At 51.8% G+C, this 21,605-nt stretch overlaps 2 protein-coding genes across 6 annotated transcripts in view; both read left to right on the top strand.

The window, feature by feature from the left end:
• Positions 1–2,903, top strand: part of Nadsyn1 (NAD synthetase 1) — a 36,262-nt gene extending 33,359 nt beyond the window's left edge. For all 5 annotated transcript variants that reach the window (XM_042258017.2, XM_042258007.2, XM_006977318.4 and 2 more), the window contains 2 exons: positions 449–625; positions 2,395–2,903. In XM_042258017.2, the coding sequence (XP_042113951.2) occupies positions 449–625; positions 2,395–2,493 (276 nt within the window). In that variant the 3' untranslated portion in view covers positions 2,494–2,903. The remainder of the gene's footprint in view (positions 1–448; positions 626–2,394) is intronic.
• Positions 2,904–14,426: 11,523 nt separating this feature from the next.
• On the top strand, positions 14,427–20,148 carry Mrgpre (MAS related GPR family member E). The gene is made up of 2 exons (XM_015996132.3): positions 14,427–14,560; positions 16,915–20,148. Exon 2 carries the CDS (start codon positions 16,983–16,985, stop codon positions 17,910–17,912), a length of 930 nt encoding a protein of 309 aa, XP_015851618.1. The 5' UTR covers positions 14,427–14,560; positions 16,915–16,982; the 3' UTR covers positions 17,913–20,148.
• The last annotated feature ends 1,457 nt before the right edge of the window (positions 20,149–21,605 follow it).

Below are 21,605 nucleotides of genomic sequence, written 5' to 3'. Positions count from 1 at the left end.
CCGCCTATTTCTCTTTTCTGTCACGCTATTGGCTATTTAGCTCTTTATTAGACCAATCAGGTGTTTTAGACAGGCAAAGTATCACAGCTTCACAGAGTTAAACAAATGCAACATAAAACAATGCAACTCATCTTTGCATCATTAAACAGATGTTCCACAGCATAAACAAATGTGACACGCCTTAAACTAATATTCTACAACATCACTGGGCCCATGGACCCACCTGGAGACCTCCAGGAGCAGAGCACTGGGCCGCCAGAACCAGGACTCGACAGTTTTGCAGCTCAGCCGGTGTCAGCCAAGCTGATACGTCTCCATGTTGCTGTCAGGAAAAGGCAGGGACAGTGCTGGCACCTGCTGGCCGTTTATGTCTCCCAAAAGCAGGCCTCTTAGCCTTGAGTCTTTCCTGCCTTTCTGACTTGAAGCCCACGTGTCTCTCGCCCCCCAGGTGGCTGAGAAGGTGAAGCGGTTTTTCTCGAAGTACTCCATGAACAGGCACAAGATGACAACCCTCACGCCAGCATATCATGCTGAAAGCTACAGTCCTGACGACAACAGGTTTGACCTGAGGCCCTTTCTGTACAACACAATGTGGCCCTGGCAGTTCCACTGCATTGATAACCAGGTGAGCCCTACCAGAGAACATGGTGTGTCCTGCCTGGGAGGACATATGAGGGGCTTCCCTTGAGAAGAAAAACTTTTTCATATGGAAAATGGCATGGCATGCTACTGTCCTTGCTTCAGCAATGGGATTGTTTTATTATATATATTATATATAATATGTTATACACACACACACACACACACACACACACACACATTTGGTTTGGTTTTTCAAGACAAGGTTTCTCTGTATAAACAGCCATAGCTATCCTGGAACTTGCTATGTTCCAGGAGGGCCTTGAGCTCACAGACATCGGCCTGTATCTATCTGCCTCCCGAGTGCTGGGATTAAAGGTGTGCACAGGCTTATTTTTTGATATATATTTTTGAGACAGGTTCTCTCCGTAGCCCCGTAGAACCTGCAGAGTAGACCACGCTGGCCTCAAACTCACAGAGACCCTCCCGCCTCTGCCCCTGGAGTGCTGGGGTTGAAGGCACTGCATCTTCGACTAAAGCAAACTTAGCCCCCCTACCCCCACCTCTGTCCTTTTCTGAAGACCACAGCAGAGACGCCCTCAGATGGCAAGTTAGACACAGCTCCTTCTCAGCGAGGCTCTGCTCCGCTGAAGAGAGGGACAGCTGCTCGGCACAGGGACAGCAGTTCAAGCTGGTGAACCGTGGACAGTGCTCTGCTGAGCTGCAGAACCCAAGGGACCAGAAGAACTGTCAGGAACCTCGGCTATGGCAAGGACCCTGAGCAGCTAGCGTGCACTTTGAGGGTGCAAGGTGTACTTGCCACCTCCACGTCATTAGGTGCCCAACTGGGCTGGAGTCAGAGCTTCTGACATCCAGAAGGAAGGCAGGGATGCTGCCAGGTGGTCCCCTGCCCCTGAGAGTCATCTGGTCCCTTTGGTCAGTAGTAGTGCCCGGGCCAAAGAAAGCTGGCGTGGGGCTGGAAAACCCTGTGGGCTTCCCCGTGCAGGGAAGTGACTCTATCCAGCTGACTTTGGGAACCAGCCCCACCCCACCCCCAGTAACTCAGTGGAAGTCAGTGGGACAATGGGAGGTTGCTGCTGGGAAGCAGGTGGTGGCCACTAGGAAGCTGAGACGTGGGTCAGGGTACTATTGTCCTGTGTTCTCACTGTCTACGCAGAGCCTGCACGCTGTGTAGCTGATACCCACATGCTTTGTCCCTGAGTCCTGCTGTCCCTGAGTCACAGGAATGGAACAGTCTAGCCACCCAGGGCAGAGGGTAGGAGCTGCATCAGCTCTGATGTTTAATTTATTGTTGTTCTTCGTAACTATGTGTGAATCTACCTGTATGGATATGTGCATGTGAGTAAAGTGCCCATGGAGGCTAGAGACATTGAACCTCCTGGAGCTGGAATTACGAAAAGTTGTGATCCACTTGACATCTGCCTGGGGAACTGAGCTCAGGTCCCCTGGAAGAGCAGCAAGTGCTCTCACCCACTAAGTTATCCCTCAACACCAAGCTCTGGCTTCTTTAGTGGTAATAAGGGTTTGGCCACTCTACCTCCCACCAAGACCCACTTGGCAGCAGTTCCTACAGATCAGCAAGGGGTTTTGAAGCTGTGTGGCCTCATGGTGGGCAGAAATAGAATCACCCAGAATCTTACCATCCACAGTGGCCACCAGGGACTCCTGTGCCAAGCCTTTCCCCAGCACCCTCTGCACTCTATGCCTGGGTGACCCATAACTGCCATGGCTGGTAATTTCGGCAGCCGGTTCTTGGAAAGATGATGGAAACAGTTCTGTTGGGCTTCTTGCCAGGTTCTACAGCTCGAGAAGAAGAGACAGCAGAGCCTAGAAGACTGGATGTTGGAAGAGCCATCACCTGTATGGAAGCATCTCCTCCCTGAGGATCCCTAGCCTGATTTCAAATCACCAGTGGTCAGGACTAGAGGCCCCGCCCAGCACTGCCCTCCTGGAGCCAGGTTTTGTTTACCTTTCAAGGAAGAGAGAGATGTTCATTTTAATGCCATAAGAAATAAACAAAAATGCTCTTTTTTAAAATGCATTTTATTTTATATGTATGGCCTCTTGCCTACATGTTTGTCTGTATATCACATGCATGCCTAATGCTCACAGAGGCCAGAGAGAGCATCAGGTCCATTGGGATTTGAGTTACAAATGATTGTGAGCCACCATGGGGTGCTAGCTAGGAATTTGACCTGGGTCCTCTCCGAGAGCAGCCAATGTGGTTCACAGACGTGCATGCCAACAGAAAAAGTCATACACATAAAATAAAATGAGTAAAATTCTAAAGACAAAAAAATTTATTTATGTGTACAAACATGTGTCTATGTGTGTGTGCATGGGTGCCCACAGAGGCCAAAAGGGCATCAGATAATCTGGAGCTGCAATTACAGGCCGTTGTGAGCTACCTGGTGTGGGTACTTGGGAACTGAACTCCAGTCCTCTGAAGGTAACAAGCACTGTACGCACTGAGCATCAAGTGTGCTTGGACATGCTCATAGTGCTCTCCACTGTGGATATGGCCATCGTGGGTTAGAGGATGCCCCCATGTGGGGATGGGCCTGTCTAGGCAGAACCCTAATGTGGCTTCTGACCAAGGAGGGGCATCTAGAGCAGGAAACACATGAGAAGCCCTCCCCCCGCACCTGCCCCCCTGTCCTGGGTTCTAGTGGGATCATGGATGGTTCTGCCACATTTGCTTATATGGAGTCTGAGAGCCAGCCTTCCATACCTTGTCCTGTGGGGACCTGCATGGTCTGGGAGCAGGGCTGGTGTGGGGTGGCATCTGGCCCCTTTCTCTGACTAGAGGGCCCTTCAGGGCACCCCTCCTGTGTGTATACCTCTGCCCAAGTGCAGCTGCATCTTCTGCCTGGCTCGTGGGCTTGCCTCCTTCCTGCCAGGCAGTGCTCTGGCTGGCTGTCCAAGTGTAGGGTAGTGGCCGCTCGATATGTGAGAAGCATAAAGATGAACACATTTGTCTTTCCACAATGTCAGAATTCATTGAATAACAAATTCACAAGATATAGCTTTTTCAGTGGCAACAATGTGCCAAATAGTCCCGCTTTCCTCGATAGCCTGGCCAAGCAAACAGTTTCTTTCATTCTAATCTGAATGACGAATGCTATCAGAATACACATACCACATCACATAGTGAGTAACCCCCAAGGGTTGACAAGGCGTTCCAAAGAGGCATGAGGAGTCCAGACTGGAAAAAACAGTAGACGGAGACGGAGCCTCTATTGACAAGATAACACACCAGAAGCTGGGGACGCTGTGGCAGCCACTGCAGGTGAAAGGGCAGCCTTGGGTCTAGGCAGAGGGACCAGCAGGTGGGCAGCAGGTTCCCATGAGAGTGAGGGACAGATGGACGGCAATTCAAGGAAGCTGCATGCGGTGGGGAACAAGCCAAGCTGAGGCCCCTGGGGGAGTCAGGAGTTCTCTGCCTGTCTGTCCCTGATGGGCACATGCTGGGTGATCAGGTGACAGGTCAGTAAGGACTGTCACCATTACAGCAGCTGGATTTTTGGAGGCTGGTGGAGACAACTTTAGTGGGCTTCTCTCCAGGTTCCACAGTTGGAGAGGAAAACACCTCAGAGCCAGGAGGGCAGGGTACAAGACTGGAGAACTGGCTTGAGAGCGATCACCTACAGTGGAAGGAAGCACTCCACCCCAGAGGTCCTTAGTGTGACTTTTTTTTTTTTTTAATTTAGGATTGTGAGGATATTTTTGGTTTGTTTTGGGGAGGGGTTGGGTGTGGTTTTGGTTTTGGGGTGTGTGTGTGTGTGTGTGTGTGTGTGTGTGTGTGTGTGTGTGTGTGTACAGGTGGCTATGGAGATCAGAAGAGGGTGAAGGAGCCTCCTGGAGCCAGGGTTGCATGTAGTTGTGAGCAGCCTGATGTGGGTGTTGGGAATTGAACTCAGGTCCTCTGTAAGAGCACTAAATGTTTAATTGCTGATTCATCTCTGCACCTCCCTAGTGTGACTTTTTAGTCGCCAGTGGCCAGTGGCCCTACATGGCGGAAGCTGTGCTCTGATTACTCAGATGGAAGAACCCTGGGGAGTCACAGACTCTCCTTGCAGACAGGGAGAAGTTTCCTTCAGAGGGGACACGTCACTAGGGTCCTCAGCTGTGGGAACATGGAGGACAGAAGAGAAGACCGGGGAGGAACTGAGGCCTTTACTAGACTCAGGACCTTGCCTTTATTTCTCAGGCAGACCTCACTAACCAGGATGGAGGAGGCAGACAGGAATATGGCAGATTTCCTGCTAGGATGGAGGCTTAAATGCTCAGCCTGGACAGTTAGACACTGTCCCTCTGGGGGAAGCAAGTGAGGCTTGGAGGTCTCTAGGGGAGGGGTATGGAGTGAGATGGGAAGGTGAGGGTGAGACTCAACCCCAGCCTTGTCCACTTGGAGTCCGACTTCCAGTGCAGAGGCTAAGGGAGTCTTGCTCTGACACCTTGACTCCATATGTGTGGCATGTGCTCTGCTCCTCTTGGGCATGGGCCCGGCCCCACTTCTAGATCCTTCATCAGACAGATGTTCATTGTAAGCCACCTGCAGCCACTAGTCCCTGAGCTGTCCTGAGCGGCTGTGTGGAAGCAGCGCCCTCTTGTGGCAGTTCTGGGGGGAGGACCCGCACATGGGATCGCATGTAGAAGGTTGAGTCAGTCCAGCTGTGTCCACTCTGCTTGGGGTCCTGCAACCTCTTCTGAGGCGCATGGATCGTTTCTCATCTTCGCCCCCCACTCCCACCAGGTGATTTCCATTTATAGTGAGTGGACTTTTACAGAGACTTGTATGGCAGGCTAGATTTTCCTGTAATTTCTTGATTTGTTTATACTTCTTCAGATGTTTGATGTGTGCACCAGCCAGTGGCCTGAATCCTACTCCTCACCTCGAGTCTCACATGCTTCTGAAAGGACAGTAGGGGAGGAGATGGAAGGTCAGAGGTACAGGGTTAGAGCCAGGGGTCATTCCCAGCAGCATCTAGATGTCTAGGCAGTGATGCATGCTGGGCCAGGCGAGGTAAAAACATGGGGTCATGTGTATGATAAACCCAACTGCGATCTTCATGATACCCAAGGAAGCAGCCTGAGTGCAGTGGGGTCCTTGTCATAAAAACCCATTTAAAAGCTGGAGACCTGGAGTGGAGCCAGTGTGGATCTCCATATTGAACACTGTCAAAAGTGTTTTCTCTGGCCAGGGATGGAGGGGGAAGACCAGCACTATGGGGAGTAGAGTTGCCCCAAGGCTCGGCTACACAGGTGTCCTGAGACATGTGAGAGTTAAAAACCAAGCCCTGGGGCTGGAGAGAAGGCTCAGCAGTTCATAGTGTTTAAGAGTACATACTGCCTTGCAGAAGACCTCAGTTCAGTTCCCAGCCCCCTTGTAAAGTAGCCCACAACCACCTGTAACTCCAGGAGATCCAACATCCTCTTCTGGCCTTCAAGGGTACCTATACTACATACACAGACACATGTGTATGCACATAATTAATAATTTTTTTTTGAGACAGGGTCTTACTATGTAGCTCTTGCTGACCTGGAACTAACTCAGTATGTAGACCAGGCTAATCTCGAACTCACAAAGATCCACCTGCTTCTGCCTCTCAAGTCTAGGATTAAAGGTGTATCACCATGCCAAGCAATTTGAAAATAAAATATTTTGGGACTGGAGAATTGGTTCAGTGATTAAGAGCATGTACTGCTTTTGCAGAGGACCTACATTCAGCTCCTTATTACCTATGTCAAGCAGCTCACAGTCACCTGCCAAGTGCAACTCTATGTGACCTAGCGCCCTCTTCAGGCCTCCGTGGGCAGCTGCACTCATGTGCATGTACAACCCAACACAGGCATACATGTAATTTATTTATTTATTTTGGTTTTTCAAGACAGGGTTTGTCTGTGTACCCCAGGCTTTCCTAGAACTCATTCTGTAGACCAGGCTGGCCTCAAACTCAGAGATCCTCTTGCCTTTGCCTCCCAGGTGCTGGCATTAAAGGTGTGCACCACCACCATCTGGCTTACATGTAATTTTTTAAAAAATATTCTTGTATTTTTATATTTAAAAAAATCTGGTAATAGTGCTTGCCATCAAGCATGGCCATCTGAGTTTCATATTTGGATTCCATATGGTGGAAAAAGAGAACTAATTGTCAAGAATTGTCCCCTGATCTCCAAGTGCACACCATGGCACAAGCCTGCCCACACACAAAAATAAAGAAATAAGTGTAAAAAAAATTGAGATCATTTTGTTGCCTGTGGGTCCAACCCCCAGCAGTACAGGGCTCAAAGCGAATCCACAGAGTCAGCACCTACTAGGACTTTTTTTTATCTCTGGGGTAGGGAAAAAGACACAATGTCTCTTGATAGTTTCCTTCTTTACTCTTCTGTGTTCTATATTCTCTTTTCTTATCTCTCTCCAGAAATGTTCCTTCTGTCTCTCTTGATGTTCTCCTTCTTCAAACTCTCTTGATGGTCTCCTAATTCTCTCATTCTTCATGTTTTCCTTCTAACTCATTTTAACTCTATTCTTTCCCTTACAGCTTATGTACCCCAGCAAAATCTTTCAGGCAATATAAAAATTACAATGCGGTTACATTCTAGTTTTCAAGTGAATGATTACAATGAATACAAGTAAAAAACTTGTTTTCCATATCCCTTGCACAATTAAACATTCTGTGTATTACAGGTGAAAAACAAATTATCCCAAGAACCCATGTACATTCATACCCAAGCAGCTTGTTACAGATTAACCATGTAGGCAAGCAAGATATTCTTCTCAGTTAGGTCTTTTACTGGCAGGCTGCATTTTGCAGTTACAAAGAAAGGGCCAATTACTTTATTACTTATCTTGAAAGGTAATCTTATAAGGAATTTTAAAGGAATCAGAAACCTAAACGTTTATATATGAAAAAGGATCAGTCAGCTCTACTTTAAATTTTTAGGGTATGTATCCACTCATCAATAGTTTTCTTTATACCAAGAGATTAGCCAGGTGGTGGTGACACACGCCTTTTTTTAATCGCAGCAATTGGGAGGCAGAGGCAGGTGAATCTCTGAGAGTTCGAGGCCAGCTTGGTTTACAAAGCAAGTTCTAGGACAGCCAGGACTGTTACACAGAGAAACCCTGTCTCGAAAAACCAAAAGAGAGACAGAGAGAGAGAGGGACATTGAGGACAAAAATGAGTATAAGGAATTAATCATCACCTTTGGTCATCAACCAATCCTAGCAAGAAAAGCACGTCAGCTAATGATAATTGGGCTGCTTTGTTCTTGTTCCCTAACCTTAACGAGTTCCTCATTCAACTATGTGCCTTTCTAAAACTTTAGATTGTCTTCTTGGGTTTTTTAACCTCAAAGCTATTTGATGAAAATATCTTAGTCCAACTTTATTTTCAAAGCTTTGTTTCAGCTATCATGCACTCCAAAACCTGTAAACATATCTCCCAACATCAAGCTTAAAAGAATTGAAGCTAGCTGGGCTACTGGAACTCAATTGTTTTTCTTAATCATTAACCTAAGCCACAGTCTATACAGCTCCTTAGTAGAAACTCTTGTGTTCTACTATGTAGCATTTCCTTGTATTTATTTTTATTTATCAAAACTCTGTATAAGCTAACATTATTATTATCAATTAGATAGCACAGCATATAAGCTAACATTATTATTATCAATTAGATAGTACAGCTTAGGGAGGAATCATCTTCATAATAATCCACAGGTAAAAATGCCTAGTAGAACGGGATGTTTCCATGAGATAAACACACTACATTACAGGCAGTGTGGATCTCCCCACACTCATTCACCCCATGCCAGATACCAAGAGAAAGATAGCAGCAGCAAACATGTAAAGGCGCAGCAGAAGCAAAAGACAGTCTGGGGTCTGGGGTCTCGGGGCCTTGCTTATCTGACATTCACTCATCAGGGAGCCTCCAAGTAGGTTGATGCCTTGAACTTCAATTGCCACCTGCTGCTCCTCTGACAAGGCCACCAGCAAAATCAGGGGCTTGAGAGATGGTTCAGTGGTTAAATGTACTGACTGCTCTCCCAGAGGATCAGGGTTCAATTCCCGGCACCCACATGATGGGTCACAACCATCTGTAACTTTAGTCCCAGGAGATCCAATGTCCTCTTCTAGCCTCCAAGGTCATTGCATGAAGGCAGGTGATACACATATATACATTCAGGTGAAACACCTATACACATTAAAGAAAAATTAAAACTCAGTCTTCTGTGTGACATTGCTATGTGATTGAGCACCCTGGGGAAGAGGCATCTCAGTGCCACTCCCTGCACCGACACACAAAGGCTCTTCATTTTGGGAAGCCAGCCACAGTCCCAGCTTCATGCTGAGGTTCTGTGCTCACATCCAGAGCTCTTGGAGCAACCACCCCCAGGGCCACAGATTCCTTGGGATTTCCCCCATGTTGCAGAGAACACAGCCAAGTCAAAAGACATGTGATGTTTGTACCAAGAATTTTCTGATATCTTAGAGTTAGATCTGCCCCAACATATGCAGTACACTATCATCCAGAAGTACAAACAAGGCCACCCCAGCATTCCCAAACATTCCTCATGAAGCTATCTGCAGCAAGTTCTTACCTCTTGTTTATGGCAGACCAGAGGCACATGCCATCTTAGCTCACAGCCACGAGCCAAGCTGTACCTCCCATTGTCCTTGGCAAGCTGAAACAAGATAGAGCTGAGAGATGAGGGGAAACCAAAGCAAGCCATACCCAGAATTCCATGGATGCTGCATCCCTGCATCCACAGGGGGACAAGGGCCCTCTAGACCAGGAAACCTGCCATTTTGAGCCTCTTAGGGGTCTCCACTACCCACCCCAGAACCAACCATGTGGTGGAATGCTGTCTCAGCCCAGGCACCTCCTGGAAGCAGATTGTAACAAGGATTTGAGAGATAATGGTTGCCTAGAAGGCCATCCCAGGATGCAGAACTGAAGGACCAGGAGAATTAAACTAAGTTGACCACACAAGAAAGAGTTGCCCAGTCAGCCTCTGCAGTGGGAAACTGATCTATTCAGAACCTTCTGAGGAGCCTCTGAACCATCCACCAGAGGATAATTAGAAATCTGTGTTCATGGGCTCCAGTCACCCATTCTTTAGGACCCAAAGGTGCACTGACCCCTCCACAGTGCCTTGGAACACTCAATCACTCCCACAAAGTCTCTTCAATACCCAGGGCTTGAGAGCAGAGGCACCTCCCCTGCAGAGCGCCCCCTCACTGCAGCTTTCCTCTTGTCCTTTCCACCATGTCCCCTCCTGAGTGGGGTGGGCTGCGCTCTCCCTTCATCTTCCTTGAACAATCTCATCCTGTTTCCTGGGGCCCCTGAAAAGTCTACAAGGACCTCCACTCCGATCTCTGGTCCCATCTAGGCTTGTGAGCCGTGTCCATGTTGTGTGTCTATGGTGCCCTCCATGTCCGGCCCCCGCTCCCTTGCCTGTGCCTCCCCCCCGCCATACTCCCAATCCCTGTCATGCAGGCTAAGCTCAAATCTTATAATAACCTCTAAATCGGGGCTCAGGCCGCTGGGTCCTACACAGAAGCTCGTGTTGACCGGTTTTTATTTCCAGAGGACTCTGGAACCAGGGAGGACACTCCTTCAAGCTAGAGCCTCAGGTCGAGTAGGGAGCTGAGCTTCCAGGCCTGGCCGTGACTCCCCAGTCTACCCCACACCAGCCACATCTCCTCTCCGACTAGCCCAGCTGGACCTTATCTTCTGACTCCAGAGCCTCTAGACCCCCACCAAGAGACCCCCTACCCCCACCAGCCAGCCTTGGTGGCAGCCCTTCCCTAAGTGTCCCTGACCCCAACTGCCCCTTCTCAGTCCTTCAGGCAAAGCCAGACCTGTGGAAACTCAGATCCCAGGAGGATGTATCCACCCTGGTCTGCCCACTTACGACCTGAGATCATGGGCTATTCTGGCAATGCAGACTTCTTAGGAACAGGAACATCGCACCAGAACATCACAGCTGGAGCAACCAGCATTCCGGGGATGCTGTAATCCTGGTGCCGCCCAGGGCCTGCAGGCAGCACCGTAGAGCCAGCCCGTCCTGCGCTGGCTGGATTGGCACCCCCACTGCCTATTCCACCTGGCTCCATGCCTGTGTGAAAACTGCCTCTCCCGAGACCTCTCCTGGGGAGCCCTTGCTTACTCCTCAAATGCTCCCTTACTTCACTGGTTGGAAAAGTACAGCCAAACCCCAGCCCTTGTTTCCAGGGTTGTGTCTTTTATAGCCTAACTCCCCACCAATCTGCCCATGGTCTCAGTGTCCAAACCGCCAGTACCACGGGGCCAGCCTCAGAGAGGCCAGTGGGCAACAGTGGTCAGGGGGTATACAAAGAGGATGTGGGTCCAAAGTTTTCTGTGTTCATAATGTATGTTACCAGCTTGGATATCAGAACATTATTGCCTCTAAAAATGGATGGAAATGTTCCCTTCACCTATTTTCTCAAGAGTTTTGTAAGGTTTAAATGGTCCCCTCCTTATCTTTCTGTGTGTCTGTGCACACGTGTGTGTGTGTGTGTGTGTGTGTGTGTGTGTGTGTGTGTGTGTGTGCAAGTTCCTGTGTGTGCACTTGTCTGTGTAGGTACAAGTGTGTGGAGGATAGAAGTATAACATTAAGTGTCTTCCATGGTTGCTTTCCATCTTATTTTTTGAGATAGAGCTCAACAATTGTGTGGACTGGGCGGCCAGCCCCAGGACCCGCCTCTGTGTGCCCCCCCCCAGCAATTGGGGTTACGGACAGCAGACTCAGGGCCTTAGGCCTGCACAGCAGCACCTGCAGACAGAGATATCTGCCCCCCCAGAATGACTCATTGCCTAACAGCCTTAAGGACCCGTGGACTTACCAGCTGTACCACTGGGATGGAGAATCATTTGAGGAGGAAGTGTTCAATTAGAATTTAATTTCTAGCTGGATGGTGGTAGCACACACCTTTAATTCCAGCATGTGGGAATCAGAGTCAGGCTCATCTCTGAGTTCCAGAGCTCTTCATGTTTTCATTTGCATCTCTGAAGGAGTCATACCATGTCCTAAACATGTCTGCACACATGTGTTAGGTGTACACCACAACCTCTGAGTATCTGGGCTCTGTGGGAGCTGCCTCTCGGCCATCGCATGTGATGGGGAAGGGCAGGGCATATAGTTGAGTGGTAGAGAAGTACAAGGCCCAGGGTCCAAAATACCAGGACTGACTAGGAGGCTGAGGCAGGAGGATCACTTTGTCTTCAATGCCAGCTTTAACTACATAGTAAGTGCCATGACTGGATTACAAGTCTGTTTCAAAGAAAAACCGGAGCGGTACCCCATCTTAATAATTTGTATTATTTGTTTTCTAAGTTAGTCTACACAAAGTTCTTCAATTCTATCAATCTTTTGTTTTGTTTTGTTTTGTTTTTGAAGACAGGATTTCTCTGTGTAACAGCCCTGGCTGTCCTGGAACTTGCTTTGTAGTCCGGGCTGGCCTTGAACTCACAGAGATCCACCTGCCTCTGCTTCCTGAATGCTGGGATTAAAGGTGTGCACCACCATGCCTAGCTAGAAGTTTATCAATCTTTTATACTGTTTTTTTTTATTTTACTGATTTTTTTTTAATTTCCGGTCCCTTTTCTGGGGTTTTTAAGTTGCCTTTCCGTCTTCGCAATTTCCTGAGGTTTCCTTACTGGGGTTCCCCTGGTGAGCCCCTGTGGTGCCTCCTCCCAGGCCACAGCTGGAGCCCTCTTCCAGACAGTCACAGTGAGCAAAGGGCATGCCTCATCCAGATGTGGCATTCTCTTGGGGAGCCCTGCCCTGCACTGCCTGGTGCCCAAGGCCTTCAAGAGCACTACTGAGTTTCTGGTTCTATGATGGGGCAGCGGTTCCAGCTGGTATTCTTCCCTCATAACTGGGAGTGGAAGCCAGCACTGGTTCCAGGCCCTCAGAAGACGTCACCCCAGGCTGTGGTCTTTGCAGTACTCATGGCTGCCATAGGGCACTCCCACACTCCGTGCCCATTGCTTCATCCACAGCCTGTCACAAGGACTCCTCCGATTGACCCTGAGGCCATACATACCCTCGACTGCTAATGTTCCTCTTAACCACCTCCAGCAACACTGCCTGACCCAGCCAAATGGCATGTTTGTGTGGGACTCCTGGAACAATTCCAACACAAGCAGGGACAGTCAGGAGGCACGAGCTGCATGTCACTAAAGAACACAACCATGAAGAGGGAGCCCTGAGAAGTAGGAACTGCAGGAGTAGGAACTGCAGCAAGTTATCGCGGGAGACAGCAGCTGCTAGAACCTTCCACACATACACACCCAGGCCTGGGAACTCAAAGGAGGTGCCATTGCTAACATCCGTTCAAAGCCTCCTCAGACTTTTGAGGAGGGCAGGCAGCCAGCTGGTGGCTGGTGTCTCTCAAGGAGTGGGTGTTTCAAGTTTTACAAAGACCATAAACTGAAGTCAACTGCTGCCACGAGGCTGGGAAAATTGGTGAGCAGTGTGGACCGTAACCAGAAGCAAAAGCAAGAGAGGGTTCAAAACGTGAGGTGGGGCTGGGATGGAGCTCAGGTGGCAGCGTATTAGCCTGGCATGACCAAAGCCCTGGTTCCATCCCCAGAACTACATAAGCAGGGTGTGGTGGCATATACCTCTAACCTTGGTTTGTAATTTCAGCACTTAGGAGATGGAGTCACAAGGATCAGAAGTTCCAGGTCATCCTTGGCCAAATAAAGAGTTCAAGGCCAAGTTGGCCTGAGACTTTCAAACACACAAAATATCCGCGCTCACAAAACTGAGTAGGACCCTTCTCTCCTGCCCTGGACCTCTCTAGCACCCCCTGCTGGCACGGCCTCCCAGCGACTGTCCAGCACAGCCAGAGGGCAGCTTGCAGAGACGTTCGCAGCACCAGATAAGCAGGTGGGAATGGAGCCTGGAGACATCCCAACAGGTGGTGCCCTTGGCACTCAGACTCCAGCAGTCATCAGGCACCATTATTTCCTAAATGTGACTGTCACCCTGTGGTCATGAAGGGTGATGCTAGGGCTTCAGGCTTGCAGCCCAGGTTTCTGAAAGAACACTGTCACAGACAGAAACTTGTTCCAGCTTGGCTCCACAAAGGATAGGACCACAGGTGCCAATGCCACGGGAACCGTTTACACTTGGTGAATTTGGGGTTCCTCTTGAGCCTCTCCCGTAAGCCTAAGGCTTTCCCCCAATACTAAGGTGAGGAAGAGAGTCACTCGGAGGTCCTGGAAATAAAACATGCACTTGCTTGCCCTTCCTCATTGAACACCAGCTGTGAACAGTGACCTGCGATTTTAAGATAATCAAGAACCCTGAATTAGTAAGGTCCGCCCGTATGAGGCTCTCTCTCCGGTTTCCTCTGCTGGAGACTGCACACTAGCTCAGCACCTCTGCCTCTGCCACAACCTGGGCTCCCACAGCCCGGATGCCTGGAGTTGCCAGGGCCAGCAGCCTCCATGCTCTGCTTGCTAGAGACAGCTTATTAGACCTTGCCTGACACATGGCGGCCCCTCTGTGTCGTCAGTAGGGAGAAGTGGTCTCTAAAAGGCCCCTGGGTGTCTGAGTCTAGACTGGGGAGCCTGTGAGGTCATTGCTGGGCGTATCGGTGCTCAGCAGGCTTCCCTGAGCTATCCTGATTTCCTCTTAAGTGCCAGGCTTGCCAGGAAGGCTGCAAGGAGGAGCTGGCTTTCTCTTGCTGTCCATACCTGGGCAATAACTGAGTCCAGCTTAGGAACAAGGTCCCCAGAGAGGCTCTTTCCGGACTGGCCCTATCCCCTCCATTACCATGTGACACTGAAGAGCCAGCCGGCTGACGCTGAGTCTGAGCGCCAGTCTGCCTGCAGCTTGGTAGCTCCGGCAGCCGCTAGAGGCTTGGTCTGGCCAAGACAGTTCCCTCCAAGGCCGGGGTGGAGCAGGGAGGACCAGAACGGTGAGCAGCCAGGGGACACTAATCAAGGAGGAGCTCTGGGGCAGTCCAGTAGCTGGGTGTCTTCTGGGCGGGATGGGGGGTTGGGGGGTGGCGGCGGCTGGGCGGGTGGGGGAGGGGCGGCTACATGAGACTGGCTGGCCTGTCCTCCATCCTCTGTCTTGGCCTGAGCCATCTGGCTTGCAGGCAGCCCTGGGCCACTCCAGAAGGGCGGCACTTCCCCCACCTGTGGTGAGGCTCCTGTCCCATCAGGTCCCTCGTGTGTGCGATTGTGTCCCTTGAGGGAGAGGAAGATGGGTCCTTACTCCATGGAGAGTACAGGAGGTTTAGGGGACAGTCACGTGGGTGGGTACTGTTCCTCAATCCTGACTTCCCCAGCAAGAGCAGAGCCAGGGCAGGGAGTGCCCGCTGCCAAGCTATAGAAGGCAGAGCCACGCCTGTGTCCTATCCCAGCCTTCTGTGTTTCCAAGGGGAACCTCCCCATTTCTCCTCCATTGTCCTCCCTCTCCACCTCCTCCTTTCCACCCACAGCATGCAATCTAGTTCTTCCTGCTACCCAATCCTGAGCCGCCCCCCCCCCCGCCCCAACCTCCAGTTGGGCAGGTGACCTCACACAAAGCCCCCACACAGGGTTCTAGTATGAGAGGGACACTGGCCAGGCTGGCTGAGCCTTGCCCTGTCTATCACCCCTAAATCATTGCTGTCGTTATTCTCCTGGTGTGGCTATAGCTTTCATTCTCAGTTTACCTCTCTCCTCCCCGCCCCTACCACCTCACTTACCATGTGCTCTCTCCTCTTCCCTCCTTTCCAGGCTTCCCCTGGGGGCTGCAGGGCTGTGTCCAGCCCCTGTCTGTAGCTGGCACTGAGGCCCTTGGTACAGACAGGCCCCTTCAGGTCCAGAAGGAAGTGAGAAAAAAGGCAGCCCAGAAAGGGAGGGAGGGAGGTTGCAGAGCCCCATTCGAGAAGCTCCAGGCTGAAGCAGACCACCAGCTCCTTCAAAGCCAGAGCCTCCCTGGGCTCCTGGAGGCTCCCTCAGTGCACGACTGTGTGTAACTAAGTAGTTGAGAGGGGTCTTGCATCAGGGGTCTCACCTCTGAATGTTTTCCCTTGACCATGGCAACCTGTCCAGGCTTCCTAGGTGTGGAAACACTGGCTCACCCCATCAGTAAGAGCAGGGATGCCCAGGGCCTTGCACAGTGTTTTTCCCTGTGGAGTGTGGGCTCAGAGGCCACCCAGCTTTACCACCTAGACTCCACCCACCCCACAGGACCCCCCCATACTCCTGCCCATTGCCCCTCAGTCATCCCAATGTCTTGGGAGCTAAGATGGAACACATAGCCAGAAATGGAGGCCCTGAATCTCCACCCAGGTTTGACAAGCCCTCTCCAAAGGAGAACAGAGGGCCAGCCACACCAAGGCAGGAAGAAGACTCCAGCCAGTCTCTCGGGAGAGGCAAGGCCCTGCCCTAGCTCTCCAAAGCACAAGGAAAAGTTGAAGATAGGGATGGGACAGATGACCGCAGGTGGGAGGATGGGACAGATGACCACAGGTGCTGGGATAAGACAGCACACTGTAGGTGATGGGGGGGCCCCGGGGACCATGCTGGTAGGATGTGGGGGTTTGCTGAGCTCCGGAGTTTAGTTGCCTCTGCGTCACAACCCCAGCTACATTGGGTCAGGGTTGTGCAGCCTCTCCGGCCCCGCCCTCCGGCATTCAGTGAACCAGGCAAGGAAGGCAGGTGAGGACCCTGCCTAGCATCACCTTCAAACAGGGAAGGAGAAGGACGAGTGAGTGGCATGTGGAAAGGAGGGGCCTCCCTAGTCCCTAAAGGGCTGGGGTACTGTCACAGGCTGTGGGCACATGGCTAAGGAGAGAGGGACAGTGGCTGGGTCTACTTTACCGACAAGGTATGGCGGTCAGCTAGAGGGTCCAGAGCCTGTTGGCGACACACCCCCATGGAATGCTCCAGAAAGGTCTAGAAGACGTGAGAGCTGTTTATGCTGATGACAAACACAAGGGGGCCTCCAGGTCCCCGTCTCTCCGTACAAAGGGAGCCATCAGGTCTGGGCCTCTCTTCCTCTCCCTGCGTTCCAGACCATGCAGCCTCTCCAAGGAATGTACAGAGCGAGCAGTATTAGTAGGCTTCTGGGATGAGGCTCTTTGAAAGACTGACAGAAACATTCCCACCTCATGCCTCAGACAGAGAGGGAGGGTTAGGTCCCGTGACGAGATGGAAATGGGAGGTGGGCGCCTCCCCCAGTGGCTGTCACCATTTCTGATGTTCCCTAGCTACCCGAGTCCTCTGGAGTGGGCAGGGGCAGGCTCAGGTCCCTGAGCTGGTGTCATTATGGTTGCAGGGGTGTCTGGAGAGAGAAAACGCAACACAGACTTCTGCAGCCTCTGCTGCCGTCACCCTCACCCCACGATGTCGCTGAGAGTGTACCCGCAGTATCCCAGGACCCAGGAAGACATGGCATTCAACCTGACCATCCTGTCCCTCACCGAGCTCCTAAGCCTGGGTGGGCTGCTGGGCAATGGGGTGGCCCTCTGGCTGCTCAACCAGAACGTCTACCGGAACCCCTTCTCCATCTATCTCTTGGATGTGGCCTGTGCTGACCTCATCTTCCTCTGCTGCCACATGGTGGCCATCATCCCTGAGCTGCTGCCGGACCAGCTGAGCTTCCCAGGATTCGTACACATCAGCCTGCTCATGCTGCGATTCTTCTGCTACATTGTGGGGCTGAGCCTCCTGGCCGCCATCAGCACGGAGCAGTGCCTGGCCACTCTCTTCCCCGCCTGGTACCTGTGCCGCCGCCCACGATACCTGACCACCTGTGTGTGCGCGCTCATCTGGGTGCTCTGCCTGCTGTTGGACCTGCTGCTGAGCGGGGCCTGCACCCAGTTCTTCGGGTCACCCAGCTACCACCTGTGTGGGATGCTGTGGCTGGTGGTGGCAGTGCTCCTAGCTGCCTTGTGTTGCACCATGTGTGTGACCAGCCTGCTCCTGTTGCTGCGGGTGGAGCGTGGTCCGGAGAGGCACCAGCCCCGGGGCTTCCCCACCCTGGTCTTGCTGGCCATCCTCCTTTTCCTCTTCTGTGGGCTGCCCTTCGGCATTTTCTGGCTGTCCAAGAACCTGTCCTGGCACACCCCCCTCTACTTCTACCACTTCAGCTTCTTCATGGCCAGTGTGCACAGTGCGGCCAAGCCTGCTATCTACTTTTTCTTGGGCAGCACACCTGGCCAGAGGCTGCAGGAACCCCTCCGGCTGGTGCTCCAGCGGGCGCTTGGGGATGAGGCTGAGCTGGGGGCTGTGAGGGAGGCTTCCCAAGGGGGACTTGTGGACATGACTGTCTAAGCCCAGTGGGTCACAACTGTAGCTCCAGCCCATGGGGGCCAGGGGAACTGCCTGATAGAGCTAAGAGCCAGGATCAGAGCTCTACCAGCAAGACCCTGGAGGAACATCTTTGCTGATGACCCAGTCGTGTGTCCCCTGGGAGGATGCTGGGAAGGGGCAGACCGAGTGATGTTTCTGCAGAGGGCCTAGGATTGTGCATATTAGGCAAGAGCTCCAGGACCACCTCGTGACGGCTGTTTCCACAGCTACCCTTCCCCAACAGCTACAGCAAGGAGAGGGGGCAGGCAACGGTCCCCCCACTATCAGCATCCTCCTAGCTATAGAGAGTGGGGTGATTTTTTTTCTGTGCTCCACGCTCCTCCCTTTAGTGTGGAGTAAATGACACTGAAATCGGACACTCGGTTAGGTATGGGAGAATAAGTGGCTTGGGAGTCCTCAGTGGCTGCACTATAGCCGAAGGTGTCCTCCTGACCCCATAACACAGCCAGAGAGCAAAGCCTGCCTGGCTTCTGTCAGGCACCAAGAGCAGAGCTGGCACCGTGGCCTGGCAAGCTATGGCAGGCGGGTTGTAAACCAAGTCCTGCCTGAGCTACATCTGTAACTCTAGTTTCAGGGTATCTGTCTCCCTCTTTTGGCTTCTGCCGTCAAAGCATGCATGTGGTACACACACACACACACACACACACACACACACACACACACACACACACACGAGCACACACAATGAATACAGAGTTCAAGGTCAGTTTAAGCTATAGGGGACCCATCGCAGAGAACAAAGCACAGACGGGGGTGTGTAGAAGAGAGAGCAGCACTGGATAATGCATACCTCACCCAACACTGCAGAAAAGCTGGTGACTCCTGCGTCTCAATCTCTGCGTGGGCAGCAAGGCCCCTCTCAGCTCCGCCCATACCCAAAGCACCCCTACCTTGCTAGGATGGAGCCCAGAGCTTCAGCATCTGCACAGCTCCTGCCTCCCCCTCTGTCCTGGACAGGATCTATCTAGCAGAGTTCCTCTGAGGAAGTCGTCTGGCTGCACCCCACAGCAGGTGGCTGAGCTCCTGCCTGGAGCCCACCTATCCAGGCACAGGTGGCTGAGAACCAGGGCTTGCCACCCCCCATGTGTCCCTGCACTAATTCTACCCTTACGCTTCTACTCCCTCGTGGAATGCAGTCAGTTGACTTACACATACACAGTGGAGTTGTGTCCAGCAAGTCCCAAAGGGTTTTAGTCTATCATCAGCACTCCAGGTCCACATCCAAGATGTGCTGGCCTCCTTTGAGATCTGTGGGGGTGTAATTCTGATTTGGACCAGGCCCACAGATCAAAGGATATTTGGTCTCCGTCATGATTAAACTTGTACCCGAGTCTGGACAAGGACAGCAGATCACGGCCTGGCATCCTGGAATTGACAACTCTCCCGCCCCACCCCACTCAGGTTGCCTTGGGATGCATCCTGTGGCATGATGCCTCCACTTCCGATTCTCTGGCAAGTCTAGATGCAGGGACCCCAGGAGCTTGAGGATGGGGGAGGCTGGTCCTCCTCTTCCAGGGGAGTCCCTTCCATCCCCCATGAGGGCCTTCCCTCCTCCATATTGGAGCTTAGGAGCTGGTGTGGCTGTCTGTCCGCCTCCAGGACAGGATTCTCAACTTCATGCTGAGGAACCGAGAACACGAAGGGAAGTAGCCTGTCCACAAGTCCAACTTTCGGCCTCTGGACACCCACTTCTCCCCAGGGAGAGTGTCCAAGCCAGCCTTGCAGGTGTCCATCCAACTGTGCATTAGCTCAGAGCCCTGTCGGTGATGCTGGAAGGCCCTTCCACAGTACAGTAAGACCCTGAGGCTCAGAGTGGTCTGTGTCTGCTTAAGACAACCCTGAACACGGCCCAGAGCCTCTGCTGCTCTCTGAGCTAGCTTCAGCTATCAGCTTGACACAGTCCAGAGTTACCCGAGGGAGTCTCAGGGAAATGTTTTGATCAGGTTGGCCTGTGGGCATTTTCTTGATTGCTAGTAGATGTGGGAGGGCTTAGCCCACTGTGAGCAGTACGTCCCCTAGGCAAGTGGGCCTGGGCTATATAAAAAGCTAGCTAAGCATGAGGCTAGGGGCAAATCAGTTCATTAAGCTCCATGATTCCTGCCTCTGCTTCTGCTCCTGCTTGAGTTCCTGCTCGACTGCCCTCACCGATGGACTGTGACCTGGATGTATAAGCTGAATAAACCTTTTCCTCCCCAAATGGTTTTTGGTCATGATGCTTATCACAGCAATAGAAAGCCAGCTAGTACATACATCTTCTGCCTTGCTGGGCCAGGGCTGGCTGAAATGTCATAGCCCACTCTAGGGGCCCACACCCCTTATTCAGATCCCTTAGCCACCCTGGGGTACAGACAGATCAGGGGCCCTCACCATACACCCTTCCTCCTAGATGGGTTTAGGACTCCTCAAAATTCTTCTCCACTAGATTTCATGAATAGAGGACTCTCTTCCCAAAGATCCCCAAATGTATATGCATCATCTCTGAGGTCACCATAGAAATAGTCCACTCTACCACCCCTATGGTGTGTGTGTGTGTGTGTGTGTGTGTGTGTGTCCCAATGGCCTGGACTGATTGGTTGTTCTCTGGGTTCAGGTCTGCCTGTTCGGTCTTCTTCCAAAAGACCATCCTATCTTAGCAGCCAGCCCTCATCCCAACCAAATCTCTCCTTTTGCCCTCAGAGCAAGAAAGACCTCACAAAGGACCCCCAGCCATCTTTAATACCATCCTCACCTAGTTTGACCCTGAAGCCGGGTTCTCCAAGTTCCCCTTCCCTGGGTCTCTAGGCACAGTCAGACCTTGAGAGGCCCAGTTTCTAGGAGTACTGGCCGGGGGGCCCAAGTGAGCATCCACCATGGCCTATCCATCTCAGGACCTGGGAACACATGAGCTGCTTGGAAATACAGATTTCTCAGGAAGAGGATGTCACTACCAGGTCAGCCAGACATTCTTGGGAGTCATTGTAAGCCTGGCCCCTCCCATGGCCCCCAGGGAGCACGGAGGAGGCCAGCCTATGTTAACAAGAACATAGACTGAGCAGGAACAGCAGCCTCGTGGTCTTATCTGAGTCAATGGCCTCTGATAACACCCCCTTGCCCACTCCATTCTGCTGCATGCTGATTAAAAAAAAAGTGTTTCTCCCAAGACCTGTGAGGGCCTTGCTAGCCCACGCCTCACTTATATCTTCATCTCAGAGGTCAGAAAGTACCATCAAACCCCAGGCTTGCCCTGGCCTCTGTCTCCTGTTGTTTCCAGGGTTGTGTATTTCACAGCTCCTAACTGCTCTGATCCTGGGTTCTAGTGTCCAGCCCCTCTGGTGCCTGTAGGGCCAGCTCCAGAGAGGCCACGTGAGCACCTGAGATGGTGGGGTCCCTCTTGCCTTCATGTTCCCATATCACTTAAGGTGTGGTCACTAAGACACATCAGGCCTGGCTCTATTAATGAGTTAGTGTTAAAATTTAGGGTCCATTAGTGACATCCTCAGGTGTGGAGTCTACGTGGGACTAGGGATCACATGGGGACAGGTGTGATGTCACATAACCTTCCTGGGATTCCAGAGGTGGGGAGGACCAAATAGGAGCCAGAGGGGATTGTGCACCTGGGGGTGAGAAGCAGCGGGCCCCTCTCAGCATGCCATGCGGGGCCCCAGCCCAGGGAAA

This window comes from Peromyscus maniculatus, chromosome 1, assembly GCF_049852395.1.
Source record: "Peromyscus maniculatus bairdii isolate BWxNUB_F1_BW_parent chromosome 1, HU_Pman_BW_mat_3.1, whole genome shotgun sequence".
Lineage (NCBI taxonomy): Eukaryota > Metazoa > Chordata > Mammalia > Rodentia > Cricetidae > Peromyscus > Peromyscus maniculatus.
The sequence above is the reverse complement of the archived record's forward strand: the minus strand, read 5'-3'. Positions and strand labels throughout refer to the sequence as shown.

Bases quoted from the DNA above. Each gene is read 5' to 3' on its own strand.
- Mrgpre (XM_015996132.3), top strand. From the start codon at position 16,983: ATGTCGCTGAGAGTGTACCCGCAGTATCCCAGGACCCAGGAAGACATG.